Source organism: Scyliorhinus torazame, chromosome 4 (genome assembly GCF_047496885.1).
Source record: "Scyliorhinus torazame isolate Kashiwa2021f chromosome 4, sScyTor2.1, whole genome shotgun sequence".
Classification (NCBI taxonomy): Eukaryota; Metazoa; Chordata; class Chondrichthyes; order Carcharhiniformes; family Scyliorhinidae; genus Scyliorhinus; species Scyliorhinus torazame.
In genome coordinates, this window is record NC_092710.1 from 184,311,787 (window position 1) to 184,329,982 (window position 18,196).

Consider the following 18,196-nt stretch of genomic DNA (forward strand, 5'->3'; position numbering starts at 1 on the left):
TACCTGAGGTCTTCCTGATCTGCTGTGATTTTATGGCCATTAACGCTGACAGATGGAGAAGTGTGAACGAAGCTCCCACAATCACTCAGTGTGTTAAAAAACTTTTTTTTACATAGAATTTACAGTGCAGAACGAGGCCATACGGCCCATCCGAGTCTGCACCGACCCTTGGAAAGGGCACCCGACTTAAGCCCACACCTCCACCCTATCCCCGAAACCAGAGCCCACGGAGGAAACCCACACAGACATGGGGAGTATGTGCAGACTCCACACAGAGACCCAAGCCAGGAATCGAACCAGAGACCCTGGCGTTGTGAAGCAAAAGTGCTAACCATTGTGCTACCGTGCCACCATGCTTTTCAAGCCAGATAAGGCAGTCACATCTTTGTGCCAACTGTCTACAAAGACTACTGATTGGATATATATAATCCAAATATTGTTGGTTGACTGTTATTTAAATTTATTTATAAAGAGTCACACATGTAAATCTTAGCCCAATAAAATATGACCTAGTATCCCAAATTTTCCAATTTTATAGAAACACAGAAGTTGACATTTGATTCCCCTGTTTTCACATTGTCTGCAATTATCCTATGAGTACACAACAGATCATATGTGAATATGAGTAAGTTTAAGAATAGATTTTATCTAAAACTCAATGCACTCCTGTTCAACAACTGAGCATCACATTCTCTCTCTGGCTTCAGGAACCTCCTAAAAACAAATCTCTTTGATTGTGTTTATCATCTCTCCTTCCCTACTGCTCAGAATCTGCCCATAACCTTTGTAAAACTCTGGGATCTCCCTCTAGGCGATGTAAATGTAACTGATCCTTTTTCAACACAATGCTCTAACACCGCAACAAACATTAATCAAAACTATTCTTCAGAGGCCAAGTTCATCTTTTTCAATGCTATGAAAGTGCATGAGTAAGAAATGTAACTATTGTTAGACTTCTTGCAGCTGGTCGACAAAGGAGGCCAGAATCTTTACGTGAGACATTTCAAATGTTTGGCTCATAGTCTGTGAAAATGACAGTCCTCCCGAGATTGCTATTCGTTTTTCAGTGTCTCCCAATCTTCATCCCAAAGGCGTTTCGGAAGATGAATGCGGCGAATATGGGTTTTATCGTGGCCAGGAAAACCTTGTGGGTGAAGAAGGTCCTACTTGAGCGGGGGTGCGGTGAGGGGGGCGGGGGGCTGGCCCTCCCGAACTTTATCAACTATTATATGGGTGGCTAACATATTGATGGTTAGGAAGTGGGTAGGAGGGGAGGGGTCGGTGTGGGAGCGGGTAGATGCGCCATCTTGCAAAGGCACGAGCCTGAAGCCTTTGTTAACGGCACCTCTGCCGTTCTCGCTGACTCAGTACTCCACAAGCCAAGTGGTAGTGGCAGCCCTGAGGGTGTGGGGACAATGGAGACAGCACATGGGACTGGAGGGGGCGTCGGTCTGGTCACCAATCTGTGACAACCACTGGTTCGCTCCGGGGGGGCTGGACGGGGGCTTTAGGAGGTGGCCGCGGGCAGGGGTCGAGAGATTCGGAGATCTTTTTATTGAGGAGGGCTTTCTGAGTTTGGAGGAGCAAGAGGAGGAGTTCGAGTTGCTGGGTGGGAATGGGTTCCGGTACTTGCAAGTGCGGGACTTTGTTAGGAGGCAGGTCCCGGGCTTCCTGCGCCTCCCACTAAGGGGGCTGCACGATAAGGTGATGTCAAAAACAGGAGTTGAGGAGGGGAAGTTCTCGGAAATATATAAGGAACTGATGGAGTGGGAAGGGGTTCCAATAGGGCAAATGAAGATGAAGTGGGAGGAAGAGTTGGGAGGGGAGTTGTAAGTTGGGTTATGGGAGGAGGCCCTGAGGCGAGTCAATACATCCTCGTTGTGTGCCAGGCTTAGCCTGAACCAATTTAAGGTGGTCCACAGGACTCATATGACTGCGGCCCTAATGAGCAGGTTCTTTGAGGAGGTGGAGGACAGGTGTGGGCGCTGTGGGGGGGTCCTGCGAATCATGTGCACATATTCTGCGCGTGTCCGAGGTTAAAGGGATTTTGGTAGGGATTTGCAGACGTCATGTGTCTGAGGTCCTGCAAAGAAGGGTGACTCCAAGTCTAGATGTGGCAATATTTGGATTGTCGGTAGATCCGGGAGCCCAAGGGGGGGAGAGAGGCCGATGTCTTGGCCTTCGCCTCCCTGGTGGCCCGGAGACGGATTCTGCTGGGATGGAGGGACTCCGAGCCTCCAAAGTCGGGGGTTTGGTCAGCGACATGGCGGGATTTCTCAGGTTGGAGAAAATCAAATTTGCGTTAAAGGGTTCATTACAGGGGTTCACTCGGAGGTGGCAGCCGTTCATCGACTTCTTCAAGGAAAATTAGTTCAACAGCGGGGGGGGGGGGGGATGTGCTCATTGTCCAATAAGTGTTCCACCACCTCTATAAACTTAACCTCAATTTATCCAATTAACAATTATGAATGGTGTAAAGATATATTCCAAAATGTGTACCAGCTGCTTTATTTTTCAAATAGTTATCAGAACCTTGCATATCATCCATTTAGCTTCTATCTGTTGAATGCACTAAATTGATAGAAGTCAAGCATTCCTACTATCATAACCATTTGACTGGTCTGGCAGAACTTCACAGTTATCTTTTTCTTCTTTTTCGAGGGTCCAAGTTTCAATACATCATCAGCAGGGATTTTCCTTATGAAAACGGTCTTACAATGAACAGTCTTATTATACTAAACAGCAATTATTAAGTACAGAAACACTCTACAGGAATCTCATTGACCTTAGTCACACAATTTTGTCTACTTTATGAGTTTATAAGTCAGTATATTTAATAAGCTAAACTTAGTAAGCTGAATACTACATAGAACTATCCATTTCGTGCAAGCAGAGCTGAAAGAAGAAAGACCTTTCGTTGATTAAATCTCATAATGGCCCTGTAGTGTCTAATTACCGTACAACATCCTGTGCTCGCAAAGAGTTCTTCAGGCCAAGTATTGAGCGAACGGAAGGTTGATTTCTCTCTACTTAATGGCAGCTATTTGGGTTTACATAGGGTCTTTAGTATACAAAAAGGCCTAAAATGTTTTCAAAATATTGGAGAAGAAATGGATGCCATGACAGGAAATGAGGAAGGGCAGTCAAAAGCTTGGTCAAATGATTGAGTTTCATGGAAGGTATTAAGTGTGGATCAACATATTAATCCTTGCCAAATCTTCCATTTCTTATCGTGGACACCATGGAAGCAGATTGCCTCTGGTTGTGAGTTCTTTAAGAATTCTTTTATAATTTTGCTAGAAATAACAAACACAGAACATATGTTTGTTATGTTACAATGTTGCTAAAACATAGGCCCAGATTTTCGCCAAGACACTGAGTGGTCAAAAATCTCAAGTCCCGCCCCTGAACACAGCACGTCCCATTTTTCTGGGCGTGGAAATGGAGTCGGCTCGCATTTCACGCATGCCTGGTTTACGGAGGCTGCTGACCATTTAAATCATCAGCATTCTCCACTGAAGTGGGATTTTGGTAGGCCAGGAGTGTGAAACACAGAGTGTGCAGATTAGACCAGAGCAGATCTGAACGTTGTGGATTTGTTTGGTTAGACAGGAAAACCCTTTGGATCTGTTCCTGGGACACCTTGAGGGAGTTAAGGTATCCTCTGGTGGAGGTCAGGTGCCCTTTGGAATTGTCAAACGGCAGTATAAATGTGCGTAAAAAGTGCCTAAATGCATTACTGTTAGGCCCATTTCACAGTTTGATTGAAAGCTGTAAATGGTTATAAACTTTGATGTGCGACTATGAATTCCAATGCTTGGTATTATGAGGGATCGTGCACTTAAATAAAAAAATATTTGTTTTTAGTAAGGCTTTATTTAGTTGAAGGAATGTAAATGTAGTAAATATTTTTTATGAATAAGAGTGTTTTTTCAATATAGTGAAGTCTGCAAGAGATACTTAGAACTTTATTTTACCTAATTACTACATGGGTGCTGAAATCTGCCCATGGTGGATATTACTCAGTGGATACTGCATGGTTTGTGAAAGGGCAAAGGGCATGGGCATGGGCTGGCATGAGTTGACTCTAAGTTTGCAAGGCACTATAAAGGGCCATCAGGGTGGGTGGAGGGGCATAGTTTGGCACGGAGAATTCTGAGCTCATGACCGCCTTCGACAGTAGCTTCCAAACCTGCAAACTGTGCCAGCTAGTAGGACAAAGGCAGCAGATGCCTGTGTATACTAACACCTGAAAGCTCTCCTCCCAAGTCACACACCACCGTGACTTGGAACTATATCGCCGATCCTTCACGGTTGCAGGGTCAAAATCCTAGACCTCCATCCTGAACATCAGTGTGTGCGTACCTCCACCACATGGACTGCAGTGGTTGAAGGCAGAGACTCACCAGCATCTTCTCAAGAGCAATTAGGCAAGGACAATAAATGCCGGCCTTGCCAGCGACATGTACATCCCAAGGTCGAATAAATAATAAATACGTTTCAGAACTTGATAAATCACCCAAGAATTACAAGATAAAACCTTTAAGGTTTGATAGATCACTCAAAGTCCATGTCAGCAATTCTGCAGGAGCATTTTTACACATGTCATACATTTTTTAAAAGCTGGAACAGTCGTAGGTTCCAACAAGGTTACACCCAATGCAAGTGTTCAATCACTTCTATAAAACCTACATTAGAATTTCCAAGTTTTATTATCCTAAATTTCTGACGTCAGTCATTGTCAGAATTCAATATTACTTTTATCTGCCAATTGGTGAATTCGAGAAACAAGACTTCAATGACCAGTTTCTTTCCACAGATTTATAATCACTTCAGTCAAGTCAACAAGGAACCACTGAGACAGCAGAGTTGCATTTCTCAGTAACACTGCTGAATTCCTGAACATTGAAAACTGTGTGCAATGGGTCTGTGCTTGGGTTCTGGGGGCATGTAGATCAGAGGGCCAAATCTAATTTTCTTCCCTTTCCACCAGACTGACAGGTGAATAAAAGTACCGCAGACAATGGAGACCGATGGTTCTTTTACAGCCTTAACTCCAATGATCTCACAAATAAAATATATATGTTTAGCTGTGTGACTTTCTCTTGTATTTTCTATTTTTACAGAACTATAAAATGCATAAATTGAGACTTATTTTGAACTCACTTGCATTGAGTCTCTCAGACCTCTGAGTGGGCTTCCTGCCCAGTCCTGGCAGGGTTTGTTCCATTTTACCAGATGATGATGAACTGGAGGTTGAATTCTGAGGACTTGTTGAACACCCATCTGATTGTTTCATTTCCCAACCTGCAATGAGATGTGAAATGTTATTTTTAAATGAATATGAAAACTGAAGAGAACATAGGCCGCCCCGCAAGAAGATGTCGGATGGATCTTGCGGGGCGGCGGAGGAAAGGAGGTCCTCCTTCAGAGAGGCCAGCCCGCCGATCGGTGGGCACCGATCGCGGGCAAGACCCCATTTGGGGCACCGATCGCGGGCCAGACCCCATTTGAGGCCCCCCCCACAGGCCGCCCCCCCCAGCGTTCCCGCGTTGTTCCCGCCGGCAGCGACCAGGTGTGGACGGCGCCACGGGAACCCGTCATATTGGACAGGCCGCTCGGCCCATCTGGGCCGGAGAATTGCCGCTCGCCCGTTGCAAACGGCGATTCTCCCAACGGCCAGCTGGTAATTCTTGGAGCACCGGTTTGGGGGTGGGGGAGAATCGAGTGCGGGCGCCGGGGCGGCATGGCGGGACACACGCAGCGCTCCGGCGATTCTCCCACTCGGCGTGTGGGGGGAGAATTCCACCTTGTATACATGAAAAGCTATTTGAATAAAAAACTATAGTCAAGCACCAAGACAGGGCTTTCTATTCAGGTTTATAGGCACGTGTGTCTGCACTCATATCTGGGGATGAGCTTTCTTCCCAACATACAAGAACTTTATATTTTAAAACCACCTCAAGAACTACAATGCCCTTGAGTTCTTGCTGGACAATGACATGCATTCACCTATTTTTTTAGTCATTTTGCAACTCGATTTCTGGCTAGAGGACTTCATTCTTAGATTGTGATTCACCAGGAAGGTGAAGTAAACCTAGTACCACTCAATGAGAATTTCAAATTAATTTTGGATGCAACCTGGATGATCCAAATTCAAATTCTGGTCCCAACTTTATCAATTAAAATCCAAAATATTTCAAATGGCAATAGCTAACAAAGTAAACTATATTCAAAATGGGACAGCTATGCATTTTAAGTATTTCGTAACAAGCAGTTAATATAAATTACTAAAACATGGTACATAATATGTATACAATGGTTACAGTTTTACGTGCATTGAACTGTAACTATTAATTATGGCAAAAACAATTTTTCAATTGCCAACACATTTCTGGTTCTTTTAATAGTTCCCTTGGCACAGCTTGAATGAACATTAAATGCCAGTTTACATCATCACCTCAAAATCAAATGTTACAACTTGAAACAAACCACTTAGATCTGATATTGCCAGACCAGTTGAATATTTTTTTAGCATTTTGTTTTTATTCCATTCTTAGGTGTAGCTAGTGAACCACTTGCAATAGCGTCTCTTCCAGCTCCTGTACTGTTGTCACACAAGAATCTATCCATGGATCTGTCCTATTTCTCATCTCCATGCTGCCCCTTGGACGAACATTGAAAAACAGAGAATCAGTTTCCAGACTGCTTGTCTGATATCCAGAACTGGATGAGCAGAAATTTCCTCCAACTAGATATTGTGAAGATTCAAGCTATTACCTTTGATCACCATCACAAACTCTGTTTTCGAACCATTGATGACATCGCTCCTCATTCAAACTGCTTGACGGTGAATCAGACTGTTCACAACCCTTGTGCCATATTTGACAGAGAGGAGTTACTAACTACACATCCATCTTTAAGATGCCTCCTTACATCTCAGTAACAGCATCTGGGGTGGGATTTCTCAGCCCGGGGCAGGGCCGGAGAATCCCCGCGAGCGGCTCGAATCGCGCCACGCCGCTCCGCCAACAGCACTCGATTCTCCGCAGCCGGCCCACCAATTCTCGGCCCGGGATGGGCTGAGCGGCCGTCGTAAAAATGGCAAGTCCCGCTGGCGCGGTCCACACCTGCTCTCAGCTGGCGGGACCTCGGCGTTGAAGGGTCGGGGGCGGTCTGTGGGGGGTGTTCGATCCCGGGAGGGTCCACCGATTGGTGGGCTGGCCTCTCTGGCTGGCGGCCTCCTTTCTTCCGCGCCGGCCCCTGTAGACCTGCGCCATGTTGCGCCGGGGCCAGGCGCCGGGGCCAGAATTGCTGATCCTGTAGGGGCCAGAATTGCTGATCCTGAGGCCGTGTTGACACCGTCGAGAAACGCGACGGCGTTTCTGATGGCGTCAATACTTCGCCTCAGGATCACAGAATCCAGCCCCCAATTCCTTTCTTTCGCTTTTCCGCTGTTGAGGCCCTCATCCATGACTATTTTACTTCTAGACTTGACATATTCTAACTCACTCTTCACCAACTTTCCATGTTTTTCCCTCTGTAAACTTGAGGCAATCCCATATTCTAACTTGCACTAAATCCCGTTCACCCATCACTCCTATACTGGTTTCTGGTTAAGGAAAGCCTCAATTTTAAAATTATTTTAAAATTCTTCCAATGCCTTGCCCCTCCCTATCTCGGTAATCTTTCCTTCAATCTCAGTATCCTGCAAGATACCTGCCCTCTTCCTTTTCATAAAAAAATATATTTATTCAAATTTTTCAACAAATTTTCAACAAACCCCCCCCCCCCCCAACAAGAAAAGAGAAACAAAAACACAACAATCAGAAGTTATACATTGGATTTCCCCCACATACAATAAACCCCCATATAACATTTAAAAGCATAAATAGGGAAAAAAAAACACCTTCACGCAAACGCCACCCCAAAGCAAACCCCCCTCCCTCCCCACCCCTGGACTGCTGCTGCTGCTGACCTCCTCCTAACGCTCCACGAGATAGTCTAGGAACTGTTACCACCGCCTGGAGAACCTTTGCACAGACCCTCGCAAGGCAAACTTTATCCTCTCCAGCTTGATGAACCCTGCCATGTCATTGATCCAAGCTTCCACACTCAGGGGCTTTGCATCTTTCCACAGTGGCAAAATCCTCTGCCAGGCTACAGGGACTCCTGCACTCCCGGCTCGTCCGATACCCCAAATAATGCTAATCCCCAGCTCGGCTTGACCCGGGCATTCACCACCTTGGACATAGTCCTCGCAAAACCCCTCCAAAACCCATCCAGTGCCGGGCACGACCAGAACATATGTACGTGATGTGCTGGGCTCCCCAAGCACCTCCCACATCTGTCCTCCACCCCAAAGTACCTATTCAACTTCGCCCATGTCATATGCGCTCTGTGAGTAACTTTGAACTGTATTAGGCTGAGCATGGCGCAAGAGGAGGAAGAATTAACCCTACTCAGGGCATCAGCCCACAATCCCTCATCTATCTCCTCCCCACGCTCATCCTCCCACTTGCCCTTTAACTCCTCCACCGAGGCGTCCTCCTCTTCCTTCAGCTCCTGGTAGATCGCCGAAACTTTGCCTTCTCCAACCCATACACCCGAAATCACCCTGTCCTGAATCCCACGTGCCGGAAGCAGCGGGAATTCCCTCACCTGCCGCCTCACAAATGCCCTCACTTGCATGTACCTGAAAGCGTTTCCCGGGGGTAGCCCAAACGTCTCCTCCAGCGCCCCTAGGCCAGCAAACGTCCCATCGATGAACAGGTCCGCCATTCTTCTAATCCCTGCCCGATGCCAGCTCCGAAACCCCCCATCCATCCTCCCCGGGACGAACCGATGATTCTCCCGAATCGGGAGGCTCCCACCTCGCCACTGTGTCGCCGCCACTGCCCCCCAGATCTTCAGCATTACCGCCACCACCGGACTCGTGGTGTACCTTGTCGGCGAGAACGGCAGCGGAGCCATCACCAGCGTCCTCAGGCTCGTGCCCACACAGGACGACATCTCTAGCCTCTTCCACGCCGCCCCCTCTCCCTCCATTACCCACTTACGGATCATCGCCACATTGGCAGCCCAATAATAGCCACACAAATTCGGCAGCGCCAGCACCCCCCTGTCCCTGCTACGCTCCAGAAACACTCTCTTCACCCTCGGGGTCTTATTCGCCCACACAAATCCCATGATGCTCCTGCTTACCCGTTTGAAAAAGGCCTTGGGGATCAAATGGGAAGGCACTGCAACACAAAGAGAAACCTCGGGAGGACCGTCATTTTGACCGACTGCACCCTACCCGCTAGTGAGAGTGGCAGCATATCCCATCTTTTAAAATCCTCCACCATCTGCTCCACCAACCGTGTCAAATTGAGCTTGTGCAGGGCCCCCAACTCCTAGCTACTTGGATACGGAGGTACCGAAAGCTCCTTTCCGCCCACTTCAGCGGTAGCTCGTCTATCCCCCTTCCCTGGTCCCCTGAATGCACCACAAAGAGCTCACTCTTCCCTACGTTGAGTTTATACCCCGAAAAGTCCCCAAACTCCCCAAGGATCCACATGACCTCCGCCATCCCCTCCACTGGATCTGCAACATACAATAACAGGTCATCGGCGTACAACGACTTCCGGTGTTCCTCTCCCCCCCCTGGACCAATCCCCTCCATTTCTTGGACTTCCTCAGTGCAATGGCCAGCGGCTCAATTGCCAGTGCAAACAACAAGGGGGATAAGGGGCACCCCTGCCTCGTCCCCCGGTACAGCCGAAAGTACTCCGACCTCCGCCGGTTCGCTGCCACACTCGCCACCGGGGCTCTATATAGCAGCCTGACCCAACTGACGAACCCCTCCCCGAACCCAAATCTCCACAACACTTCCCAAAGATACTCCCACTCCACCCAATCAAAGGCCTTCTCCGCGTCCACAGCTGCCACTACCTCCGCTTCCCCCTCCACCGAGGGCATCATAATCACATTGAGGAGCCTCCGCACATTTGTATTTAGCTGCCTGCCCTTCACAAATCCAGTCTGGTCCTCATGAATCACCCCCGGGTCACAACCCTCAATTCTCGTAGCCAGCACCTTCGCCAGCAACTTAGCGTCAACATTGAGGAGCAAGATCAGTCTATACGACCAACATTGCAATGGATCCTTGTCCCGCTTCAAGATCAAAGAGATCAGCGCCCTGGACATTGTCGGGGGCAAGGTACCCCCTCCCTCGCCTTATTAAAAGTCCTCACTAGCAACGGGCCCAGCAGGTCCACGTATTTCCTGTAAAATTCAACCGGGAACCCATCTGGCCCCGGGGCCTTCCCCGCCTGCATGCTCCCCAATCCTTTAACCAGCTCCTCCAGCCCAATCGGCGCCCCCAAACCAGCCACCTCCTCCTCCTCCACCCTCGGGAACCTCAGCTGATCCAGGAATCGTCGCATCCCCTCCTCCCCCACTGGGGGCTCAGGCCTGTACAGATCCCCATAGAAGTCCCTAAATACATCGTTGATTCTCACCGCACTCCGCACCGTATTCCCCCCTCTATCCTTAACTCCACCTATCTCCCTTGCTGCCTCCTTCTTACGAAGCTGATGTGCCAGCATCCGGCTCGCCTTCTCCCCATACTCATACGCCGCCCCTGCGCTTTCCTCCACTGTGCCTCTGCTTTCCCCGTGGTCGACAGGTCGAATTCCGTCTGGAGGTTCCGTCGCTCCCTAAGTAGCCCCTCCTCGGGGGCCTCTGCATACCTCCTGTCCACCCTTAAAATCTCCCCCACCAACCTCTCCCTCCCCTCTCTCTTCTCCCTGTGGGCCTTAATGGAGATTAGCTCTCCCCTGACCACCACCTTCAACGTCTCCCAGGCTACCCCCACCTGCACCTCCCAGTTGTCGTTGGCCTCCAAGTATCTTTCAATACACCCCCGCACCCGCCCGCACACCCCCTCATCTGCCAACAATCCCACATCGAGGTGCCACAGCGGGCGCTGGTCCCTCTCCTCCCCCATCTCCAGCTCCACCCATGCGGGGCGTGGTCCGAGATGGCTAGGGCCGAATATTCCGTTCCCTCCACTTTCGGGATTAGGGCCCTACTCAAAATGAAAAAGTCTATCCGGGAGTAGGCTCTATGGACGTGGGAAAAGAAGGAAAATTCCCTGTCCAGCGGCCTGACAAACCTCCATGGATCCACTCCCCCCCATCTGGTCCATAAACCCCCTGAGCACCTTGGCCGCAGCCGGCCTCTTACCCGTCCTGGACCTAGAACGGTCCAGTGCTGGGTCCAGCACCGTGTTGAAGTCCCCCCCCATTATTGAGCTTCCTACCTCCAGATCCGGAATCCGACCCAGCATGCGTTTTATAAATCCGGCATCATCCCAATTCTGGGCCCCCCACCTGCCGACTAGCCATCTCCTTTGTAGGCCAGCCCGTGCCCGCACCTCCCGCACCCTCCAGTCCCCCAGGCTGCGGACTCCCGCCCCGACTACCTCTCCTACTTCCAGCTCCCCGTTGGCCAATGCAGCAGCAACCCAGATCCCCCCCCTCCCCTAGATCTCATCTAGCCATTTTGCTCCCCCCATGCCACTCCCGTAAGTCAGCTGACTCCTGCTGACCCCGGCCTCTCCTGCCATTCCATCGACCCCCCAGTGTGAGAATCCCCCCACCCCTTGGCAGTTAGTATGTGCTCCTCTCCAGCACCACCCTCCCCCCCCAGCCCCGCCCCATCCTTCCCTAACGCGGGAAATAAGCCTGCGCTTTCCTGAGCCGGCCCCGCCCCCTCTGGCGCAGCTCATTTTTGTGGCCTTACCCCAACTCCCCATCCCCGGGCCTCCACGCCCCTCTTCCTCCGCGGGGCCCTGCCCCTCCAACACCGACGCCCACACTCTCCCACAGCCCCCACATCAAATCCATTCACCTATCCCCACCCAGCACCAAAACAAAAAGAACATTCCCCAAACGCAGTAAACACAGTAAAGATCCCCCCACGACAAACCCTCAGTTTGAGTCCAACTTTTCAGTCTGGACAAAGTTCCATGCCTCATCAGGCGTTTCATAATAGTGGTGCCGATCTTGGACCGTGACCCACAATCGCGCTGGCTGCAGCATCCCGAACTTCACCCCCTTCCGATGGAGCACCGCCTTAGCCCAGTTGAAACCAGCCCTCTTCTTAGCCACCTCTGCACTCCAGTCCTGGTAAATTCGGATCTCCGTGTTCTCCCACATGCTGCTCCGCTCTTTTTTGGCCCATCTCAGGACACACTCCCTGTCCATAAAGCGGTGGAACCTCACCACTACAGTCCTTGGCGGCTCATTGGCTTTGGGTCTCCTTGCCAGGACCCGATGAGCCCCATCCAGCTCCAGGGGCCTCGGGAAAGCTCCCGCCCCCATCAGCAAATTGAGCATCGTGCTCATGTATGCCCTGGCATCGGGCCCCTCCACCTCTTCAGGGAGACCCAGAATCCGAAGATTCTTCCTCCTCGACCTATTCTCCAGGTCCTCAAATTTTTCCGCCCACCTCTTGTGCAGCGCCTCTTGCGCCTCCACCTTCACCGCCAGGCTCAAGATCTCGTCCTCGTTCTCCGAGGCTTTTTGCCGCACCTCTCGAATCACCGCCCCTTGGGCCTTCGGGGTCTCCACTAGCTTCTCGATCGCCGCCTTCATTGGCGCCATCATTTCTGTCCTCAGCTCCTCAAAGCAGCGTTTAAGAAACTCCTGCTGCTCCTGCGACCACGCTGCTTGGTCTCCACCTGCCGCCATCTTGCTTTTCCTCCCTCGCACTTTCCGCTGCACCAGGATCACTTTTTTAACCGCTCCACTCCTGGTCCAATCCATATACTGTCGGGGGGACCTTGTTGTCACCTTCTCACACTGGAAGCCGTTGAACAATTTCCATTGGGGCCCCTCTGAAGAGCCCAAAAATCCGTTCCCGGCAGGAGCTGCTGAACGTGCGACCTACCTAGGCATAGCCGCAAGCGGAAGTCGAAACCTGCCCTCTTCCAACCCAACCTCTTGGCCATCTGTGATTTTTTGGGCATCCCCGTACAAATGACCCATTTATGCCTAGTCTTTGCTTCTTGTTAGCTAACCAATTTTCTATCCATATGCTACATCTTACACCATAATCCTTTGATGTGAACTGCATTTATAGGCCCCTCCCCCTTATCAATGTTGCCTGCAACTTCCTCAAAGAACTCTAATAAATTAGTCAAGCATAATGGCTGGGATTTTGCACTCGCTTTCCAGGGACATAAAATCATTCGAGAGTCTTAAAACGGGATTTGTGCCGGCGAGATCACGCGATGCTATTGTTCCTGCCCTTTGCCACTACGGGGGCAGTGCCAAAGGGGCTTCCTCGAGGAAGTTCTTCATGTGTGTGCAGGGTGAGATTCCGTGTGTGCGTGAGCGGGATCATTGTTTTTAATTTTAGTTATGTTAGATTGTGGTGTCCTTTAAAAAGGAAAGTCGACCAGCAATCAGGCCACAAAAATAGTAAGAGCAGAGAGGAAAACCCCGACCCCTGAACAGGGTGACCCACGTGGCGGCCCAAAACCGAGCATCGGGATTGCCAACACCGATGCAGCGGTGATGGAGAAGCTGATGTGCTGGGCACACAGGTTGCTCTGGCAGAGACCCAAGTCGTGGATCCACCACGGGCAATGATAGTGAGGCTCCACAGGTTCCAGGATAAAGAATGGATTCTGAGGTGGGTGAAGAACACACGGTCGTGCAAGTGGGAATGACACACTGTTTGCTTGTACCAGGACGTTGGAGCAGACCTGGCCAAGCGCTGGACAGAATTTAATGGGGCCAAAACCGCGCTTTTTAAGAGTAAGGTGCTTTTCGGTGTGCTGTACCCGGCCAGACTAAGGCTCACATACCCGGGATAAGGAACTCAATTTTGACTCGCCGGAGGACACAAATGAGTTTGTCCGAAAAAACGAGCTCAGGAGGAAGCACTAAGGGACAATGAGGACTTTAACGATCCAGGGGGAAAGGGGTAACTCTTTTTGGAGACTTGGGCGGTGGGGGAGGGAGAATCCTTTAGGTAGGTCACAATAGAACCAGATTTTAGGGGGGAGCCGCTACACTAGTGAGCAAGCTGGTGCACGGGAGTAAGAAAGGAGTAAGAAGGACGCACCTCCCGGGATGGAGGGAGGGAGCACCTGGTAGAAGGGGAGTAGAGCAACAAACCAGGGAGGCAGGGGTTTGACCCATGGAGATTCAGTTCTCCTTCTCCCACATACACAAAGCCTATTCACACATAGACTTCTGAGTGGGGAAATTGATGCTTCCAGGAGTAGTACGGGCGGAATACTCCGCAACAGTAATCCCATGCTCCACACCACATGGACATGAGGTTGGAGAAGGGCCAGGCCCAGCTCTCTCCATGGAGGCTAGACACAGCTCTCCTCGCTGAAAGGGCGTTTTGCAAAAGAATATCACAAGCCATCGACGGGTATATATCCTGCAACCAAAGCGGGGATGTCACCACGTTCTGGCAGTCACTGAATAGCGTAAAGGGCTCTTAGAGATAGGAAGGATAGGGCAACTATGCAACGACTGATCGACTCCGGGGCAGTATGGCAGCACAGTGGTTAGCACAGTTGCTTCACAGCTCCCGGGTCCAAATTTTGATTCCCGGTTTGGGTCTGTGCAGAGTCTGCACGTTCTCCCCGTGGGTTTCCTCCGGGTGCTCCAGTTTCCCCCCACAGTCCAAAGATGTGCAGGTTAGGTGGTTTGGCTATGCTAAATTGCCCTTAGTGTCCAAAAATGGTTTGGAGGTGTGGTGATAGGGTGGAGGTATGGACTTGGGTGGGGTGCTCTTTCCAAGAGCTGGTGCAGACTTGATGGGCCGAATGGCGTCCTTCTTCACTGTAAATTCTATGATTCACGTTGGGAGTGGATCAGCAGTACTCCAAGGTCCTGACCGTGGATTTGCTGGTGGAGAGGAAGAAGCTGCAGATGGAATTTCACCTGCTCTCCATTGAAGTGAAGCAGCTCTGCCGGACACAGGGGACCTTCTATGAGCATGGAGACAAGGCCAACCACTTGCCGGCTCACCAGCTGAGGAAGCAGGCTGCTTCAAGAGTTAGCACAGGTAAGGGACGGGAGCGGTAGGACAGTCACGGCCCCAGACGAGATCAACAGGGCCTTCTCAAACTTTTACCGGGGACTGTACACCTCCGAGCTTCCGGGGGGGAACTCGAAGATGAAACAATTATTTGACGGACTGGACATACCAGTCATGGGGGAGTAAAAGAGTCAGGGACTAGAACCATCGCTAGGACTAGAAGAGATCATGGAATGCATTAATTCCACCCAGTCAAGGAAGGCACCGGAACCAGACAGGTTCTTGTGGACTTCTATAAGGAGTTAACGGCAGCACTGTCCCCACACCTGCAAGATGTTTAATGACTTGCTGCCGAAGGGGGTCTTCCCGCCCACTCTGGCATAGGCGTCGATCTCACTGATCCCCCAAAAAGACAAAGACACGACAGAGTGAGGTCATAGAGACCCATCTCACTCCTGACGCCAAAGTCTGGGCGAAAGGTTTGGTGAGGCGACAGGAGAGCTCTTTGACAGAAGTGATCGCGGAAGATCAGATCTTGTTTGTCAAGGGCAGGCAGCTAACAGCGAACAACAGCCTGCTGAACATGATCGTGACTCCACCTGGGGAAGGGACACCAGAAGTGATCGTCTCCCTGGACGCTGAGAAAGCCTTTGATTGAGTAGATTAGAGGTACCTTATGGAAGTGATTGAATGGTTTGACCAGGGTTCACCTCGGGGGGTGAAACCTCTGTGCAGTGCTCCCATGGTAAGCGTACGAATGAATACCACAGCTCAGAATATATCCGGCTGCACAGAAGCACGAATGCCCGTTGTCCCCACTGCTGTTTGCACTGGCAATTGAGCCACTGCCATCACTCTTAGATCAGCGAAGGGGTGGATGGGCATTCAGAGAGGAGACAGGGAGCACAGAGTTTCACTCGTATGCCAATGACCTGCTGCTCTACGTGTCAAACCCCTTGGCCAGCATGGGCAAGATAACGGATCTCCTGAAGGAGCTCGGAGCCTTCCGGGATACAAATTGAACCTGAGCAAGAACAAAATCTTCCAGGTGAACCCTCAAGAGAGAGAAACAGAGCTGGGGCCGATATCTTTCAAACTGGCCCAAACCAAGTTTAGGTACCTGGGGTCCAGATAGCCCATGACTGGACGCGGCTCCATAGGTGGAACCTATCCAACCTGGTGGGGGAGGTGAAGAGGGACCCATGGAGATGGGACTCGCTTCCACTCTCCCTGGTGGGAAGAATGCTGATGATAAAAATGAAGGTGCTGCAGAGGTTCCTCTTCCCATTCAGATCACTCCCAATCTACATCCCCAAATCCTTCTTCACCAAGGTTGATAAGCTGACCATGGCCTTTGTCTAGGCGGGAAAGAGTCCTAGGATACGAAAAACCATCTGACAAAGAGGGTGACGCATGGGAGGCTTCGCTCTGAAGAACCTCCTATTCTACCACTGGGCAGCGAACATATAGAGAATGCAGGGGTGGTTGGGAGAGCTGAATGCGGAATGGATGGAGATGGAGGAGGCCTCATGTGCGGGGACGTCCCTCCGGGCGCTGGCCACCACCTCACTCCCAGCCCCCTAACCAAATACTCAAGGAGCCCGGTGGTAGTAGCCGCATTAAGGACCTGGAACCAATTCAGACACCATTTCAAACTCAGTGGCATGTCTGTTGTAGCGCCCATCTGCAGGAACCATAAATTTATTTCGGCAAAAATAGAGGCCACCATCAAAATGTGGAGAGAGGGCTGACAGTGAGGCACATGTACGTGGACGGCAGAGTAGCGACCCTGTGGGGAGCTAACAGAAAAGCTCATGCTCTTTAAAGGGAACGAGCTTCGGTACTTGCAGTGTGAGACTTTCTCCGCAAGGAGACCACGACGTTCCCCAGATACACACCCTACTGGACAGACTTGCTAGGGGGAGGTAAATGTGGTGACATATGCGGACAACTGTTTGAAGGGATAAGGGCCTTGAGTAAAACGCAGGAAAAATGAGAGGAGAAGCTTAGCATGGATAGGGGGAGGACTCTGGATCGAAGCTCTGCACAGGGTCAAATCCACTTTCACATGCACAGGGTTGAGCCAAATGCAGTTAAAGGTTGTGGACAGAGAGCACCTAACCAAGGCACACATGAATGGGTTCTTCTAATTAGGTGATCAGATAAAGCATTTCACTGTACGTAGAAACAATTCACCAGCCTTTTTGAAGACCTGTTCGTGACCAGCAACAAGGGGAGAGAGGGGAGGCAAGGAAGGGAGAAGGGAGCAAGGGCCGGGGGGAGGGGGGGGGGGGGGAACAACTAGAGATGGAGGGGGGAGGGATGAGGGGAGGCAAGATAGGGGGCCAGAGTTGGGAGGGGGTGGGGAGGGAAGAGGGAACTCCACAGCGAGGAAAAGGGGAAATATGCCATCTGTTCTGTGCACCAAGGTAGTGCCGATTAAAATGTAAATTGCACGTTGTCTCATGAAATGATATAAAAGTAAAAAGGGCTCAGAAAATGAAGGTATCCGTATACATTTATACAAATGGTATTAATACAATGTAAAAAGACTACCTTTTTTTGTTGTAATGTTTTTGTTTTATCTCAGTAGTTCATTCCATGTGTTTCTTTTGTTTTTTTAATGTTCTCCAGATATCCTTGATAACATTAATGTAAATTTTGACCACTTGTATAGCAACAAGATGCAAATTATTTATAACCTCGGTTATGAAGGACGCAATTGTAAGATGGCATGATATGAAGCAAAGACTCACCTGTCATAAATGAAAATCTCCAATAAAAACATTTAGAAAAGAATAAGGAAGGCCGGGATTGCTGGTGTGGTGAGCTTTGCCAGCATGACAGCCTGGGATTGGCCTCCGGCAACTTTTTTCTCAAAGGGTTGGGCTCACCACTTCATTCGCCTAAGCCAATACTTTTAAAACAAAACATTAAAATTCCGCCCAATTTCTCTTTCACAGACCCATGATGACTCGACTGATTGCACTGAGATTTTCCAATTGCCCACCTATAACCTTCTTCATAATAGATTTCAGTATTTTCTCTACAACAGATGTCAAGCTAACTAGCCTGCAGTTTCCTGTATCCTTCCTTTCTTAAATAGGTGAGTTACATTTGCTATTTTCCAATCTGGTGAGATTTT

At 50.0% G+C, this 18,196-nt stretch overlaps 1 protein-coding gene across 10 annotated transcripts in view; it reads right to left on the reverse strand.

Annotated features, from left to right (window-relative positions):
• The window catches only part of asxl2 (ASXL transcriptional regulator 2), a 430,279-nt gene that overhangs the window by 57,234 nt on the left and 354,849 nt on the right, over positions 1–18,196 (reverse strand). For all 10 annotated transcript variants that reach the window (XM_072498977.1, XM_072498968.1, XM_072498970.1 and 7 more), the window contains one exon: positions 5,167–5,307. In XM_072498977.1, coding sequence (XP_072355078.1) covers positions 5,167–5,307 — 141 coding nt within the window. The remainder of the gene's footprint in view (positions 1–5,166; positions 5,308–18,196) is intronic.